The following is an 18,274-nucleotide window of genomic DNA, read 5'->3' as shown; positions in this document are numbered from 1 at the left end:
TATAGATAGGAAGTGCTTCACTTACTATAGATAGGAAGTGCTTCACTTACTATAGATAGGAAGTGCTTCACTTACTATAGGTTTTGAACTCTGCAAAGGGCCCAGGTTGTGTTTCTTTTAGAAACAGGGAGGAAGGAGAGAGCCTTGACATGAGGCCCTGAGATGGAGAGGTGGGGTTGGGGAGGGGTGAGTGAGGACAGGGAAGGTTTCTTTCCTGTTCCCCAGTAACAAAATGCTTCTTTTGTTCGCAGCTCTGGAGCACATACTTTAACACTAAACAAGATTGTGCCACATATATGTAACTTACTTGGAGATCCAAACAGCCAGGTGAGTGTATTTTACTGAGGGCAAAAAACACCAACTGTAGGCTGTTAAGATACATTTTGATGTTTTGTGCAGGCCTGGTGGTGGGTGGGACCTTATTCATCCTTCCAGAGCACTGATTATTATTAAAGTTAGCTGTCCATTAGCATTTCAGTGATACCATGGGTAAGTGCGATAGCCACTGTACAGTGACCTTAGTCTGTACAGTGATCTCATCCAGACCATCGCCAAGATACTTCACTGACCACATGTTTGCAGACAAAAGGGAGAATAGAATAGTCAGTGCTGAATGAAGTCACACAGTGGTTCCTACCTCTCAGTGGGGGAAGCTTGATTGGAGTGGCCTGAGGGAAGTTTTCTGAGGTAATGGTCATTTTTCAAAGTTTGCTTTGGGTGGTGGACACACTGATGTGGAGCATCATGGAAACTTCTGGAACTCAACCATGAAGAACTGTGTATATAAAATTTATGTAAACTTTGTCTAAGTTAAAAATAAAAAAACATCAAATAGAACTACTTAACTCAGTGTGATAGCGAGCGAGGACTTGGTCATCTGTGAGGGTTTCTGGGCTTACAGAGTTCCTTCTCTCAGTTCTGATTCCCAACAGTCATTTTTATTATATTAGCTCATATAACTGACAGGAAAAACACTTCATTATGTAAAGGAGCCCAAAGGGGGAATGATAATTTACAGATGGTAGGCAGCATCTCATTTTATTTTTTTAAAGATTTATTTATTTATGCATACAGAACTGGGGTACAGGCCAGAGGTGCAGGGGCAGTGAAAGGATTCACCAGAGACAGAGTGGGGAGCAGAACAGGCTGACCGACAAAGTACACTGCTGAGGGGAGCAGCGGGCGGGTCAGGAGAAATCTCCTGCGCTATGTGGGTCACCTCCGGTGCAGGCCGGGATTGAATTTACGTGAAAGTGGCTTTAGCTTCTTAGTGCTCTTTAACCTGCTGCGCCACCAGGGAGAGCCCAGCATCTCACTTTAAATCTAAGTACTGAGGGCCCTGCAGAGAGGTGGCCCACCACCTCCTTGACCTCCAGCCTGGACCCCTCTAGTCTATACCCTGCCATCTCACCCCTCTTCTGTGCTTTGTGCATTCTGAGCCCAGTGCATTGCTCACCTTCTGCCGCTGCCCTTTCCTCACCCCAGTCCATTCTGTTCTCTTGGTTTCCTCGGCTTGCCCTACCTTCTCCTTTCCACCTAGCCAGCCTTCCTAGAAAGCATGTGACCTCTGAAATGTAATTTTTAGATATTTTTATTCATGGGGTAAAACACACTTGGTTTTCAATGTTAGTTCAAAAATACCTATTAGAAAATGATCTGAATTACCTAGTTTGAAAATTTTGCCTTTTTCCCTGTTTTAGTTTTGTCTCCATTTTTTTTGTTTTCTGTTAAAAAAAAAAATTCTTGGGCCTTTCTGGTGGTGTAAGGGTAGTGCAGTATTATGAAACTATTGGCAGCCACTAAGTTCAATCCCCAGCCTGGGAGCTGACCCACATGGCGAGGCAGACCTGTCCTGACCCACCCGCAGATCCCCTCAGCAGTGTGTTTCAGTCAGTCTGCCTGTTCTGCTCCCCACTCTGTCTCTGGTGGGTCCTCTCTTCCCTGCCCCTCTAGCCTACACCCTTGCTCGTGTATGCATAAATAAATAAAATAAATCTTTTAAAGATATTTAAAAAATTCTTTACAGAAACCATACTTCAAGGCATCTTTTAGTAGGGCAGAAAGGCAACTTGGCCAGATAGTTATTTCTTCCTTATTCAGATGCCTACATAGGCCAGGCAGGTGGTAGGAATTTTCACACTCACCTTTGGAAGCCAGCATCGGCCTTGAAATGAGCTGGGTGTTTGGTGGGCAGCTTTCCCCATTCTGTGAGCTATAGTAAGGAGTTTAGAGCTATAGAATTCTACACTGAGCACTCTGAAAGTAATCCTGACGTTTCCATCTTCTGTAGGAGTACTCTCTGCATGTGTGTTTACATTGGCGCAGGCATTCACGGCCCACACCTCCCAGAATCCCTGAAGTCAGCAAACCACACCTGCTTCTCTGATATTAATCCAGATATTCACTCCTTCTCCTCCTGGGGGTGCTTGTGCTTTTGCTCTTGGCTGTATTTTAATTTTTCCCTCTATCTTCAGTGTTGACTTCGGAGCTTTCAGGCTCAAGACTGTCACTTGTTTCTCTTGATTTTCCCAGGGCTGACTGCCTTCCAGTGGATATGGGCTTGAGTCGCCACCCAGACCTGCCTGAGTGGCTGTTTGCCTCACAGGTCAGGGGGACAGTCCTGTCCTGGCACTACAGTTGTGCTCCTTGCCTGAGGCCGCCCCTGGCCTCCAGCTCTCATTCTCCACAGGCTCGTGTTCACTGCACTCTCCCAGCTCTGCAGGCCGCCCCTGCACTGCAGTTAAGGTCAACTCTGAGAACACTCCTGCCTTAGAGGATGGGCAGCATTTTTGCACTGGTCTTAGAACAGGGGAAGCCCCTGGGAATCTCCGAGTGCCCGCATAGACTGAAGTGCGGACTGAGGCTTTTGGCTACAAGTAACTGAAACTCTAATTCAGAATTGCGATAGCCATGGAGCAAATGTATTGGCCCATGTAAAAGCCGGTCCTGATGTGGAAAGACTCCATGTTTGCTGGCAGCCAGGCCAGTGCGCTCTCCAGACACTTATTAACTCTGTCTGTCTGTCTGTCCGTTTCTAATTGGCTGTCCTGGCCCACGCTGTCAGCTCTCAGCACAGGTAGCACCAGGCAGGCCTGGGAGGTGGAAGCTGGTGCTTCCTGTGTTCCCCTCCCGTTTTCACCTTTTCTTTATGGAGAGCTTCAGACTTACATAGTGCTGAGAATGACCTAATGTGTCCCCAGCCACTATCCAGCTCCAGCAACTAATAAGCCAAAGCTGGTTTAGTGCCACCTGTTCTTCCTCCCCTGCCCATTATTTTGAAACAAAATCTAGATCATCTTGAGGCAAATCTTAGACATCATTCTACTTAATTCTTCAGTGCACTAGGAGGTATACCCAGTCGCTGTTTACTTTTCCCTAAGCGTCCTGTGTCTCTAAGAGTTCTCTTGTGTTTCTCTTTCCAAGAGTTGTTTCCCAGAAGCTTTTTTTTGTGATTCTCTCTGGCATTTCATTGTGGACACTTGCATCCCATGTACCTGTCCAGCCAAGTCACCGGGGAGGGGCTAGGACTCTGGTGACTGTGCATTAGGACATCTGACCTCTGGCTTGAGCTGGATTCCAGAACAAGGCCTGCCTTGTGGACCAGGAGGTTGGGGCAGTGGCTGCAGGCGAGGCAGTCAGCAGTCTGAGACTTCCCACACCACAGGAAGTCTATTTGCTAGACAGCAGCAGCTCCAGTTTGGCCTGAAAACATTGGCGTTCATCTTAGTATCTCAGCTAGGCTAGGGCAGTCAGTCAGGATTGCATCCTCAGCTGAGTTAGGTACACATCTTTAAAGTCTAGAAACATCTTGAAGTGTCTGGGGAATGTGGTTGAGCTTAGTGTTCTCTGCAGCTGGACTTGGGCCATGCTGTGCTAACAGTGCTCAGAAGTGGTGCAGGAACAACCTTGTTGAGGGCCTGGCTCCTGAAGGAGGGAGGTGACTTCGGGCAAGGTGGCAGATGAAGCCCTGGTGAGCGGCCCCTCTCTCCAGGCAGAGAGTGCACTGGCTGCGGACAGTGCTCTCCTTTGGGGGACAGCACAGGACAGGGCTAACTTCCCACCAGTTCACAAGTCACCCCCCGCCCCGAGTGAAGCCCTCCCTTGAGTTCTTTTTTTTTTTAAGATTTATTTATTCATACAGAACTGGGGTACAGGCCAGAGGCTCAGGGGCGGTGAGAGGCTTCACCAGAGACAGAGTGGGGAGCAGAACAGGCAGATCAACGAAGTACACTGCTGAGGGGAGCAGCGGGCGGGTCAGGAGAGGTCTGCCACACCATGTGGTCTCACCTCCGGGGCAGGCGGGAATCGAACTCATGTGGAAGCAGCTTTAGCTTCTCAGTGCTGTGCTTTAACCCGCTGCGCCACCAGGGAGGGCCTCTCGAGTTCTTGTTGTGAATCCTTATTATGATATCCACGTTGGAATGTGGGTGCTCCAGTGAAGAGAGTGCAGGCCTGATCTTGGGCAGACGGAAGTTCAGGCCCCTCTCTGTCACTCATTTGCAGTGAGCCTCTGGCAGGGGGCAGCTCCCCAGCATCCACATCTGTCACAGTAAACAGTGGCCTAATGAGGAAGGTCATAGCTCTGAAGCTGTGGGCCTGATAAAGCGCTGTGCTCAGGCCTGGAAGGGTGTGCCTAGTCTGTGTCAGGCTTGTCTTCTGTAGTCCTGCTGGCCTGAAACCTTGGCTTCCTTTTTCTGGTGAGTCTGGGGGCATCAGAGGCCTGGAAACACTACATGTAAACACTACATTGCCCATGCAACCTGAGCTATTTTCACTGAAATTCCCTTTCTCAGTCGGAGCTCTGTAGTACCACGGAAAATCTTTTCTTCTTAACTCAAGGGTGGTTTAGGCCTTCCAGGGCCTTCTAACCAAAACAGCTTCCTAAGCCTGAGGGATGATTATTTTAAAGGCCAAGGATGTGTTTTAAATGATGTAGATGACACAGTTTCCGCCAGCCACTGTGTCAAGTGCTTTATATATACAGACTGCTGGCTTGGAGCCTAATTTTACTTATAAATGAGGGTGTGTGCTGCATGTGTACTGTGTTGCAGGTATTTTAATTTCACAATTAGAATTGAGATATTTTATATTTGAGCTGACTTTACTTTTTTCTGGATATTTCTGACTTTTCTGGAAAGGGTAGAAGATAATGCAAAGCTGTGTTGCAGTCCTTTGTGACTGGATGATGGCCTGTTTGCTGAACCTACATGTTCCTTTTTCTCCCTGCCAGTGGGGTCTCACGCCAGACCATCTGTCATCCTATACTCGCCTGGCTCCATTCACTCTCTCCATCACCTACCTCGGCCTAAGGGTGCTTGCTCAAAGATTTGTTGAATGAATCCATTATTTAATTCAGTCCTCAATCAGTGCTCAACTTTATGGAGGAGGAAACTGAGACTAAAAAGTTTAGAGACTTTGGGGTTAAGTGTTGAGCTATCAAGCTCTCAGGAGCCATTGTGGTGTGAGTTTGATCCTGGCCAGGGAGCTGACCCACATATAGGACAGCAAATTTCTCCTGTCTCACCCTCTGCTCCCCTTAGCAGTGTATTTCGGTCGATCTGCCTGTCCTACTCCCCACTCTGTCTCTGGTGAATCCTCCCACCCGCTCCCCCATACCTCTGGCCTGTACCTCAATTCTTGTATGCATTAATCAATAAATAAATATTTAAAAAAAAGTGTTTAAAGACTTTGTCTAAGGTTACATAGCTCCTGAATGACCAAATGAATCCTCAAGTTCACTTCTTCGACTCTAAAGCTAGTAATTTTCCCACTATTCTATATCTGTTCAACTCTTCATGATCCACAGTTTCTGAATGGCAGGCAAAATTTTGATTGTTCTTTGAGATGATCACCTTTGGTGACCGGTGAGGAGCAGAAGTCATCAGTAGATATTAGGCAGAGGTGATACTCTTAATACTGTTGTTCAGGACACAGTAGGATTGTTTACTTTTTGATGATACATGAAGGTATCAATAGAAAAATTTGGGTCTCCTTGGTGGTGCAAGGGGTTAAGTCTCAGCACTATCAAGCTATCACCAGCCACAGCAGCACAAGTTCTATCTCAGGCCAGGGAGGTGATCCTGCCTGGTGCAGCAGACTGCTCCTGTCTTCACCACTGCTCCCCTCAGCAGTGTATTTCAGTCAGTCCATCTGTCCTGCTCCCCACTCTGTCTCTGGTGAATCCTTTACCCTTCCACCCCTGGCCTACACCCCAGCTTTTGTATGCATAAATGAGTAAATAAAATAAAATAAAGAGAAAAATATTTCCTAACATAACAAATTATTTCTTTTCCCAAATAAACTTCTAATCAGTGTGAGTTAGGTTGGGCTGCCATAAACTAACACCCAAAGCAGGGAAATATATTGCTCACTGTTCTGCAAGTGTGGGATCAGGGCTCTGATGAGACGGCCTCCCGCTCCCTGTGTGCTTACCTGACCTCTGTGCTCACGAAGAGAATGGACCAAACTCCTTGGCATATTTTCTTAGAATGGCAGAAATCGCATCACATCAGAGCCCTGCTTCTAGAACCTCATTTCACCTCAGTTAACTTCTTAAATGACCTGGTCTGTGAATACACTCACAGGGAAGTTAGGGTTTCAGTATACACTTTGGGGGATACAGTTCAGTTCAAAGTATGCCGTTTGGATGAGAAGATAATAGGGCTTCAGATTTGCTTTTTCCACCATGTTAGGAATAAAAAATTCCCTGTTATAAAATACAGTTAAAGGATAGCTGCCTTCTGTGTTCAGAATTGTAACTTTTTGTTGTATTTCTGCTTCCTTCCTTTCCTTCACTCTCTTATTACTTTGATTTCATTGAGAACAGATCTAATATCATGTTTTTCCTCTAACTTTGCCTACTAAATTAAGCACACATCTCTTCCCATCCTGACCCTTTGTACCTCCCACAAACTGACTTTGGTTCCATTGTATACTTAAATTTCCTTCTCATCTTTTTTACTTGCAAGTTTTTTGTTTTTTAAATATCCAAAAGGACAGATTTATCATAAAAGGAAGAGAAGAAGCAGGACACTTGCATAGAGACAAATGGGCAGAAAGGGCTGCCCTGAAAGGGACAGATTTGATGAGAGGCTTTGAGAGCTGCATCTGCTGAGGGAGGTCAGTGCAGAGAAGCCCTTCAGGTACTGGTCACGGATAGGCAGGAGGCTGCAGCCATGCAGAGGGACAGAGCTGGTAGAAAGGAGCACCTGCATAGTCACAGGTGGGCAAAAGGTCTGCCTACTTGCAAGTTTTTAAACCATTGGAGAAATTCACAGTAATACAATGAATACCCATATTTACCAGTTGTTTTCTAAATTTCTCATACACGCTTGTACTTTCCCCCCTTAAGCCATTTGAAAAGTTACATTTTTGCCCCTAGATGCTTCCTTATATATCTGCTAATAACCAGGATATTTTCTTAAATAGCTATGTCATTTTCACCTTTAAGACATTTGACTTTGATACAGTGGTAACACTTGATCCAGTTTAAATGAAAATTTCCCCCAATTTCTTTTATTTTGGATCCATCCTGTCTCTTAGGCCTAATTTACCACTTCTTAGTTCATGTTTGAGTTTGGCCAGACTGCTTGTCTATTCTTCCTGAAGCTTCGGCCCTGCTTCTCTGCTTTCACCTTTGCACAGGCCTCCCTTGTTTGGAACCTTTCCCAGCCCATCTTTACCTGATAAAATGCTACTTTAAGCACAAAAGAAGTGGTTCCTTCCTCTTCGTAAAATGTTTCTTGGTATCCTCTAGTGTGCTTGCTCGCTTCCCTAAACTGAACTCTTTGTGTTTTGTGAGACATTTATTATATCCTGCTCTGTAAACACTGGAATTCATGGACATCCCCCCATCCCTTCTTCATTTTTGGGAACCTTAATAGAGTATAGTAGTACCCTTTTTTTTTTTTTTTTTTGCTCACTAGTATTTTACTGAATTAAATACAGAATGCTTTACATGTTTCATTTTTGTATAGTTCATTAATTTGTAGCATTTTCTGTTTTGGGAAAATGGTCTGAAAATCCTAATTTCCTGACATCTTAAAAAATGGAAAGAACTAATAAGGGATATGAATTTTCACATGTATAATGGGATGCAACCTAAATGTTTTTCTCTTTGGAAATGTACCTGGAGTCAAAACTGTCACACATGGCCTGATCTAGTGAAATGCTTAAGGGGTTGTATTCACAGTTGCATTGGTAAATTGGTGATAAATTTGGGGTGCTTTGTAGCCTATTGTGTCCCAGCAGGAAGTGCTGTGGACTGACACAGGGCAGCTGTAAGCTCTCTTCTTTTACATCTAGGTTCGAGATGCAGCAATAAACAGCTTAGTGGAAATTTACAGACATGTAGGAGAACGTGTGAGGGCAGATCTCAGTAAAAAAGGATTGCCACAGTCTCGGTGAGTTTGGACTTTTTTCCTTTTCTTCTGCACTTCCCATGCCCCTTCCCATACCCCTTCTTTTTTCAGCTAACCTCTTTGATTGTACTACTCATTTTGTTGTGGTCATTTTATTCCAAGAATGTATGTTTAGAGGTTGGTGGTTGGAGATCTTGACCAGAGCGAATATCCAGGGACTCATCCCTCCCCATTTTACTTCCTCAGAAGTAGGATGGTCTCTGATATTAGCCAGGTTGCTTGCCATATTTTCAATATCGCTGACCCTGTATAATAAGTGATGGGTGTTGAAAAATTCAGCATTCTTTAGGTTCTTATGGTTCTTCAGCTTGTATACACACAGTATCAAATGTAATAGGTTAGAATATATTTGTTTCAATGAATAAATATTTCTGGAATGGGTCTGGATAGAAATATGTAACTAATAATTCTGAAAAATATCTTTGAAACACCAATTTTGTGTTCAGTGATCCCAGTCTCCATGTATGGAAGCCAAAGCTAGGGAATCAGCTTGTTATCAGATCGAAATCAACTTGAGCCCACAAATGTCTTTCTTGTCAAAATTTTAAAAGTAATAATCAGGGCTCTCCCTGGTGGCTCAACAGGTTAAAGCAGAGCACTGTGAAGCTATCCATAGCCACTGCAGCATGAGTTGGATCCCTGGCCAGGGAGCTGACCCACATGGCATGGCAGACCTCTCCTGACCCACCCGCTGCTCCCCTCAGCGGTGTATTGCAGTCAGCCTGCCTGTTCTGCTCCCCACTCTATCTCTGGTGAATCTCAACTCCCTTCTCCCCTGCACCTCTGGTCTATACCCCAGTTCTTGTATGCATAAATAAATCTTAAAAAATAATAATCAGCTTTCTAGAACTTAAACTATGATGTAGAAAACTTAAACTGAATTAATGTTTTCCCCATGCCATTCCTTTATGGGAGAAAGTGGTGTGAAAATCCTGGGAAGTTAGACCTGACAGGACTGCTGAGACAGCTCCTTGACTCCCACTGAGTCCCAGGACATAGGCCAGCCAAGACACTCAAGTGCCTGCAAGAGATCATACAGTGAGAAGCAGAGCTGAGACTGAAGCCCCCCTTCTCTGACGTGCCTCTTAATTCTCTCTACCGCATTTCACAAGAGAATTTCCAGAGGCTGGGCTTCTGCAGTGAATATGAGATGGGGCATCGAAGTATACAGGAACCTTTGGTCTTTATGTCCCTTAGTGTAGGGTAGCAAAGGGCTGGGCCCTTTTCCCTGTAATAGGGGTTTGCTTAGCAGGTTTGAGAGGCAACTTTGTGTTTAAGAGTCATAGCTGACCTGTGTTGCTCTCACCGTGGCCCCTGTGCTGAGTACACATGATAGATAAAACTACTTTTCATATTTTTCAAAAGATAATATATGAGACCTGAGCTTTTTTTTTTTTTTTTTTTAATTCCTATGTTTTAGGAATCTCAGCATTCTGGTCTTGAACACTTAGGAGAAGACAAAGGCAAAAGTACTAAACATTCTCTCAGGAAAAATTGGAGGGTCCAGACAAGCATGCAGAGCAGGGTTGGAGGGAGAGAGCTTTTAATAATGAAGTCCTCGTCACTGTTGTGAAAGTAGATGTTAAGCAGTGAAACCCTTTCCTGCTCCAAGGATGCCCTGGCCATGCTCTGTGTAGTCTATGGCCCTTGGCCATGAGTGGACCCTCTTAAGCAGTGGGGTTTCTGTTTAATGTTAGAAGCAAGCTAATCATTTGGGGGGAATGATATACTGAAACTGAGATCTAGATCTAGAGATGTGAGTACCAAAAGAGCTAATATAGCAGGTTTGAGACCACTGTCCTTGGGGAGGCCTGCTTGCTTGCAGGACTGACCCTGGGGTGGTGTCTGGGAACTTAGGTGGGGGGGGGGGTGGTTCCCAACACTCCCAAAAAACAGGTTCAGAGTGGCTCCGGTGCCCACACTCTGCAGACATTGTGTTGAAGTTTTGTTTTCTTTCTGGGGGTCTGGCATTTCAGTGTTGACTACCCCAACTTCCATATGCAGAATCCTACTAGTAAATTACTAAACTGGGGGGTCATCTTAGGGGCCACCAACATAGAATGTGAATTGGATAAGGAACCAGAAGCAGTTGATACTAGAGCTGTGTTTAGAATCTTTTCTTCTAGACTTATAGCAGTGTCCCCAGTTTTTTCTGTACCATCTTCCTTTAAAAAAAAAAAGGTATATTGAAAATAAGGTATATTGAAAATAAACTACTGTTGGGGCCCTCTCTGGTGTCGCAGCGGGTTAAAGCACAGCACTGAAAATCTAAAGCCGCTTCTGCATGAGTTCGATTCCTGCCTGCCCCGGAGGTGACCACATGGTGTGGCAGACCTCTCCTGACTCGCCTGCTGCTCCCCTCAGCAGTATACTTCATTGATCTGCCTGTTCTGCTCCCCACTCTGTCTCTGGTGAAGCCTCTCACTGCCCCTGAACCTCTGGCCTGTACCCCAGTTCTGTATGCACAAAGAAATCTTTAAAAAAAAAGAAAAGAAACTACTGTAGAATTTGGGTCTCTGCAAATAAGAAAGAGGATTTCTGCCATTATGTTATCTAAACTCCTGAAAGATTCCAGAGCAGTGGAACAAGTGATTGTAGAGAAATGGGCCCAAATATTCTACAACTATTGTTATGGAGTTCTAGTCCACACGATGCTTGGAGAGCTGGACTGTTCATCCCTTAAAAAGTTAGTCAAGGGAGACATTTTGTAGGGGTAGAGTGGGGAATGGGATCAAAAACGGGGGTGGGGGGGTGGGGAAGGGAGGGAAATGCACGGGACTATGGTGGTGGCACACAGGTGATTTGGTGATGGGAAACCCGCGGGGATTACAATCGAGATGGAAAAAAAAAATGTGCAAAATGATGTAAAAATAAACTTTTGTAATAAATAAATAAAAAAAAAGTTAGTCAAAGGAATCAAAACTTCATGTTTCTATATATTTATTATAAAACAGTTATCTAAAGTGTAGCACTATAAGTCAGCGTCTCCGATTAATTTTGTCCAGTATGTGTCCAAATAGAATGAGATTTTTAAAGAATTACACCTTTGTTGGGGGAAATTCTGTATCTGCTGTATGTGATTCTCAGTGGCAAAGTGGAATTCTTGAATATTTTAGATTCTGTTATGTTATTATAGCTCTTTGGTGATTGTCGATTGTCATATGAGTTTAGATTTTTCAGTTTAGCAAGATTCCATGGTACTAGTAAAATATTGTAGAATTTGCTTAATGCTTTCTAAAACCTGGATTTCATCTTAGAATAAAAGTGTCCTCGTAAGAGCTTTTTCATTGCGTGAATTTTATCTTTGATAAATTCATTGTATCTCTAAGAAATGTCTGATGAAAAAAATATTGTAATATCAACTAAAGTGTCTTCAATAATAGGAGGATCCATCTCTTTTGAGCACTAGTTTTCTTTGTCCATTTCACAGTTGGGAAAAGAGACTTGTCCATTCAACAGCTTCAGTTTGTAAGAGCTGGAATTATGCTTTTGGGTCATGTGTTCTAATTTGTCATGCATCTGGTGGTTAAAATCACATGGAGCCAGACAATAAAGTGGAGCTACTTACAGAATCTTCATATTACAGACTATCTCCACCCACACGGCTTCTTGCCTTAGTTGAGCTGTGTGCTTCAGCCAGAATAGTAGTTGACCACTTTGCATTTATAATTTAACACATCTTTGCATTTAACACATTTAACATTATAGTTTTCACAGTTCATGCACATTCAGAAAACAAGTGCACAACTTCGAGCCATTGTGAGATGCCATAGTTGTGTATCTGTGAGGCCTGCCTGGCCCCCAAATGTCATGTCACGAGATCAGCTATGACCCTTCAGGACTTCTTTTTGTGGACTCACACTTTCAGCATGTTTTGGCATTCACTGACATCTCATTGCATAGCACAGAAAACATTTTTCATCATGTATGTTTTGGTTTGTGAGGTTTTAAAAAAAAAGGCTGATGGTGTTTCTTGGATCATCATTTGGGAACCAAGCAGTTGTAGTAGCAGCTACTTTAAACCTAAGGATAACTTTTAGATAGAGCTGATACATGCCATTGATGCCTTGTCTATTTGGCAAGCTTTTACCTTGCAACTCTAACAGTTTTAATTAGGTTCCCTAATAATTTTTTTGGCTGTATCAACCTGTTTAAAAAATGTATATTGGCCCTCCCTGGTGACGCAGCGGGTAAAGCACAGCACTGAGAAGCTAAAGCCACTTCCGCATGAGTTCGATCCCCGCCTGCCCTGGAGGAGACCACATGGTGGGGCAGACCTCTCCTGACCCGCCCGCTGCTCCCCTCAGCAGTGTACTTCATTGATCTGCCTGTTCTGCTCCCTGTTCTGTCTCTGGTGAAGCCTCTCACCACCCCTGCACCTCTGGCCCATAACCCAGTTCTGTATGCATAAATAAATAAATCTTTTAAAAAAATGTACAAACACTGACTATAGATGAATAGATGCTTGTCTTGTTAAGGGGAAAATGGAAACTTTAACAGAGAGGATAAAAGCAGAAGTATATGCGAAACGTACTCTCTCATTTAAAATTTTCTTTTTGTCAGTCATTTTTGTAGATAGTTGGCTCGCTTAGAAGATGGATTGAGAAAAGGCAGCTGATTCCCTTCTACCATTTCCCACCCCTCAGGAGCATGTGCTGTTAACTCTTTTTATTGATTCTCTTCTTCTGTGCTCTATCTCTAAATACCATGCTTGCGTTACTACTTCTAAGGTTTTTGTCACTATAAACATTTTACTTTCCATTATGAAGGGTGAGTTTCTGCTGTCTTTTCTCATAGTTTTCCCTGTATGTCCCTGTTAATCTCTGTATCCACCAAATATGGTCACTTTTTAATTTTGATTAGGTAACTTTTATTGTGATTGCTGTTCACAGTACAGTGTAGTTGAAATGATTACTTTTTTTTTCATGATGTTTATAGTTAATAATTATCTTACTTGGATTTGTATATATCTACACACCTATGTATAGTTTTGCCTGTGTACTTACTGCCAGTTTGTGTAAGTCTCTTTGAGCCCATTCTACTCTGAACTAGCTGCCTTTACCACCTTCTGATACCCTCCTTCCATCTCTCTAGCATCCTCTGGGTGTTACCTTTGTCTGCAGGTGGACTGCTGTTCTCAGAGACCATGTCTTTTCTTTCTTGATCTTCTCTATCATTTTAGTTTGTGTATCCTTCAGTAATTCTCTGAAAACAGAAGTAGAGAAGGACCATTTTCTGGAGTTCAAGAATAACTCTATCTCCAAACTGACATTTTGTCAGGATTTTGAAATCTGGGTCAGAAATCATTTTCCTCCAGGGTGTTGAAGCTAATGACCCCTGTATTTGGGCTGTCATTGTGCTTGTTGCAAAATCCAAAGTCATTCTGATTCTTCATACTGTGTAGATAACTGGTTCTCTGAAACTTTGACATGATAGGTCTTACATGAAACTATTTTCATTTCTTGAAGGCCCTTTCTAGAACCTGTTGTTCCATCTGGACAGTTTTTCCTAAAAATACATTATAACTGCTTGGACAAGTCCTTTGATTTTCTTTTTTCTCTCCCATTTATGTGTTCACAATTTAGCTGTTTCCTGTTTTCTCAAATTTATCTCTCAACCATTCTATTGGATACTTGCTTTTTTCACTGTATATATTCCATTTTATAACATTATTTTCCTTCCTTTTTGGTTTCTTGAAATAATCATAATTTCACCTTTCAAAAGGAATAGTTGAGTGATTTTTAGTCTATTCACATAGTTCTGCAGCCTTCACTACTATCTTGCTTTAGGACATTTTCATCACTCCCAAAGTATCTGTCAGCAGTTACTCCCTGTTTCTTCCTTTCCTGTGTCCCTTGGCAACCACTGTTGGTGTGTTTTTTTTTTTTTTTTTTTAAATTTCTATGGACTTATCTATTTGGGTCATTTCATACAAATAACTCACACAGAATAATCTTTGATTTAACTTACCATAATATTTTCGAGGTCAAACCAGACTATAATCTGAGTCATTCCTTTTAATTGCTGAATAAAATTGTTACTCATACACACCCCGTATTTTGTTTATTCCTCTGTTAATGGATGACTGAGTTGCTTCCACATTTAGCTTTTGTGATTAATGCTGCTATGAAAACTAATACGAAATCTTGATAGCCGCGTTTGCCACAACCATCGAGTTATAGAACTCCAACCGAACTGCCCAGTGACAGACAACTGGATGGTGGAATTGTGGAATATGTGCTCAATGGAAGTGTACTCTGCTCAGATGAAATATTGCTTTCTAGGATAAAGTGGATGAATCTTGAGTTGATTATATTAATCAAAGTAAGTCAGGAAATGAAAAACAGGTAGCCAGTGATGTTAGTTATTTTTGTGGAATTTATTAACCAAAGAACACATTGGCATGCCCAGCAGACATCATTCTTAGACTCTCTGAAAATATACACTGGCTACCAGAGAGAACAGGAAGGAAGAGAGGGTGTGGAAAGAAGAAGGTATAGGACATTGGCGCAGGATGTTTGGAAGAGGGCGAGTGGAGCATCTGTGCATATAGAGAGGTAAAAGTGTATCCCCAAAGTTACATAGACGTGTAAAAGACAAATGAAAGAAAGAAAATGGCTAGGCAAATGTTCAGTTCACTGCTTCAGTTTTTAGTTATATACCCAGAAATCGAATTGCTAGATCGTATGCTAATTCAGCCCCAGTGTTAAGCACCCACCCAGTTTTCCAGAGCTACCCTACCATTGTGCATTCCTGCCACTATCACACATGTTTGCCAACAGTTTTTTTTTTTCTATATTGTTTTGTTTTGATAATAGCCATCCTAGTGGGTATTTTATTGTGGTTTAAATCATTGTAGAATTTTCATGGATCATTGTTGAGAATTAATTAACCATAAATGTAATGATTTCTTTCTGTAAACTTTTTTTTATAATATTCTTTCACTTGAACCTCACTGATTTGATTCAAGTAAGTCTATAGTTGATTTTGAAATACAGGTTTGTTCTTTTTAAAATAGCCTGACTATTTTTGGCCCTTGCTTGTACATATGAATAGTAGGATGAACTTGTTAATTTTGCAGGAAAAAAAAAACCAAGCAACTGGTGATTATGTATTGAAACAGGTTGCGTAATTAAACTTATATATTTTAATGATACATCATTTGTTATGTCCTTAGAGGATAATTGCAACTCAGTTAAGTGTTTCCCTTCTTTAAAAAAAAAAGGAAAAGGTGGCAGCTGGGATTTTGATAGGAAAGCACTCTGCAGATGAGTTTAGGGATTATTACCATCTTAATAATATTAAGTGTTCCAATTCAAGAAAGCGGAGTACTTGAGTGTTTTTCTAATTTTTTTTTTTTTAAATGACTGTAATGGTAGTTTTCGGTGGACAGGGCTTGCAATTCCTTTGTTAATTTTATTTTAATGATGTTTTTTTCTTCCTGATGCTATTATAAGCAGAGTTTTTCTCTTTGATTTCAATTTCAGATGGTTCATTGTGAATGTATAGAAATACAATATTTTAGATTTTGCAACCTTGCTGAATGCCCTAGTTTTTTTTTCCTTAAAATTACTGTTTTTTTTGTGTAGAAGAACTGGGGTACAGGCCAAAGGTGCAGATGGTGAGATAGTTCACCAGAGACAGGGAATCAGAACAGGCGGATGTACTGAAGTAAACTGCTGAGGGGAGCAGTGGGCGAGACAGGAGATGTCTGCTGTGCCATGTGGGTCACATGTTGGCCGGGGATCCAACTCAGGCCATAGAGGTGATAGTGCTGAGACTTAACCCTTAGGCCTCCTGGGAGGCCCCTGTGCCTTTATGTAAGTGGTTTTGGTATGGACTTCTTGGTATTTTTATGTACAAGATATGTCATCTTCCAGTAAAGATAGTTATTCCTTTCCAATCTGGATGCCTTTTGTTTTTCTTAAAAGCCTTAGCTAGAACTTTCATTATGATTCTGTATAGACGTGATGAGACTGGTTAATGGTCTTTTATCTTATCTCAGGAGAAAAACTTTTAATATTTCACTGTTAATTATAGTGAGCTATGAACTTCTGTGTGTGACTTCATGAGTTAAGAAGTTCTATTCCAAGATTTTGCGGTGTATATATATTTTTAAGCACAAAAATTGAATTTTGTTGAATACTTTTTCTGTATCTATTGTGATAATTATATATTTCTAAGTTGTGTTGCTCTGATGATTTTAAGATAGTAAGTCAACTTGCTATTCCTAGGATAAAGTACATTTGGTCATGGCCTATAGCTCTTTGTATGATGCTGGATTCGTAAGGATTATTGGTCAGTTCTTTTACTGAGATTCTTTTTTTTCTGGTTTTGATATACTTGCCTCATATGGTCAGTTCTAAAGTGTTTCATTTTCTGCTTTTTTTAGGGTTAGTATTTTTCCATAATTGATTTTTTTGAGAAGTTTTAAGATTTATAGACAAACTGACTAGAAAGTAAAGAGAATTTCTTTATTGTTCTCCCTAACCCATAGTTATTCCTCATCTGTATTTTAATAGAGTCTGTGAAGAATTGGTGCTAGTACTTTTTAAAATATTTGTTAGAAATCACCAATGTGAAGCCATCTGGACCTGTACTTTGTTTTGTAGGATGTATTGTGATTATTTAATTCAATCACTTTACTTGCTGTAGCTCTGTCAGATTTTGACTTTTCTTGAGTCACTTTTGGTAACTTGTATCTGTCTAGGTATTTGTCCATTTTACCAAGGTTATCTAACTTAATAATTTAGTTGTTACATCTCTCCCTTGTGATCTCTTTAGTGATAGTAGTAATGTACTTTCTTTCATTTTTTAATTTTGTTAATTTGAACTTTTTTTTATTCCGGTATATAGGTTTTTCAAGTTTGTTAATCTATTTAAAGAACTCACTGTTGATTTCTCTATTTTTGTCTTTTTCTATGTCCTATTTCATATATTTCTGCTCTGATTTTCATTATTTCCTTATTTCTACTTGGTTTGCTCAATATTTCCCCCACAGTTTTTCAATATGGAAAGTTAATTGTTTTGAGAGCTTCAGTTTTGATGTAGGCATTTACAGTTACACATTACTCTGTAAGTTTTGCATTTTTTTTCATTTTTACTCTTCTCAAGGTATTTTCTAATTTCTCTTGTTTTCATCTTTCATCTGTTTGTAATTAAAGAGTGTTTTGCTAAATTTCCACCTTAATTGTGTCTCCCATTTTTTATTGGTTTTCAGTTTTACCCTCTTTCAACCTAGAACATAATTTCTACATTTTGTAGCTTTAGTCCTTTGAAATTTACTGGCTTGTTTTGTACTAACTTGTAGTTTGTCTGGGAGAAGGTACCATGTACAGAGAAGAAGAGTCAGTATTCCACTGTCCATTATTGAACATGTGATATTGATACTTCCAGTTAGTAGAGCAGAGTCACCTAGTTCTTCATTCTGTCACTTTTTCACTTTTGGCTTAGTGTATTGTGTGGTTCTATTCTTAGGTATATTTAATTGTCTTTATGATACACTTTTATCCTTAGAAAATATCCCTTTTTTGTCCCTTGTGAGAATTTTTATCTTGATGTTGTTATGCTGTCTGTTAATAGTATAGCTCAGCTATACTATTCTCTTGGGCACTGTTTGCATGGCATATTTTTTTCTATCAATTTCTTGTGTCTTTGTATCTAGAGTAAGACTTGTAGATAGCACATAGTTGGGTCTTGTTTTTTTTATTTTGATGACATTTGCCTTTTCACTCAACTGTTTAATTTACCTATACGTGTACTGATGGGATAAAATTTATTTGTTTTGCTGTTTGTGTTGTATGTGGCATGACTTTTCCCTCTGTTCCTTCATAACCATTTTGTGTGAAGTAGGT

General features: G+C 41.2%; 1 protein-coding gene across 5 annotated transcripts in view; it reads left to right on the top strand.

Moving 5' to 3' along the window:
* The window catches only part of CLASP1 (cytoplasmic linker associated protein 1), a 261,001-nt gene that overhangs the window by 92,890 nt on the left and 149,837 nt on the right, over positions 1 to 18,274 (top strand). For all 5 annotated transcript variants that reach the window (XM_012727152.1, XM_012727132.1, XM_012727159.1 and 2 more), the window contains exons 6-7: positions 252 to 327; positions 8,305 to 8,402. In XM_012727152.1, the coding sequence (XP_012582606.1) occupies positions 252 to 327; positions 8,305 to 8,402 (174 nt within the window). The remainder of the gene's footprint in view (positions 1 to 251; positions 328 to 8,304; positions 8,403 to 18,274) is intronic.

This window comes from Condylura cristata, unplaced genomic scaffold (assembly GCF_000260355.1).
Source record: "Condylura cristata isolate star-nosed mole 26May11 unplaced genomic scaffold, ConCri1.0 scaffold00002, whole genome shotgun sequence".
Lineage (NCBI taxonomy): Eukaryota > Metazoa > Chordata > Mammalia > Eulipotyphla > Talpidae > Condylura > Condylura cristata.
The sequence above is the reverse complement of the archived record's forward strand: the minus strand, read 5'-3'. Positions and strand labels throughout refer to the sequence as shown.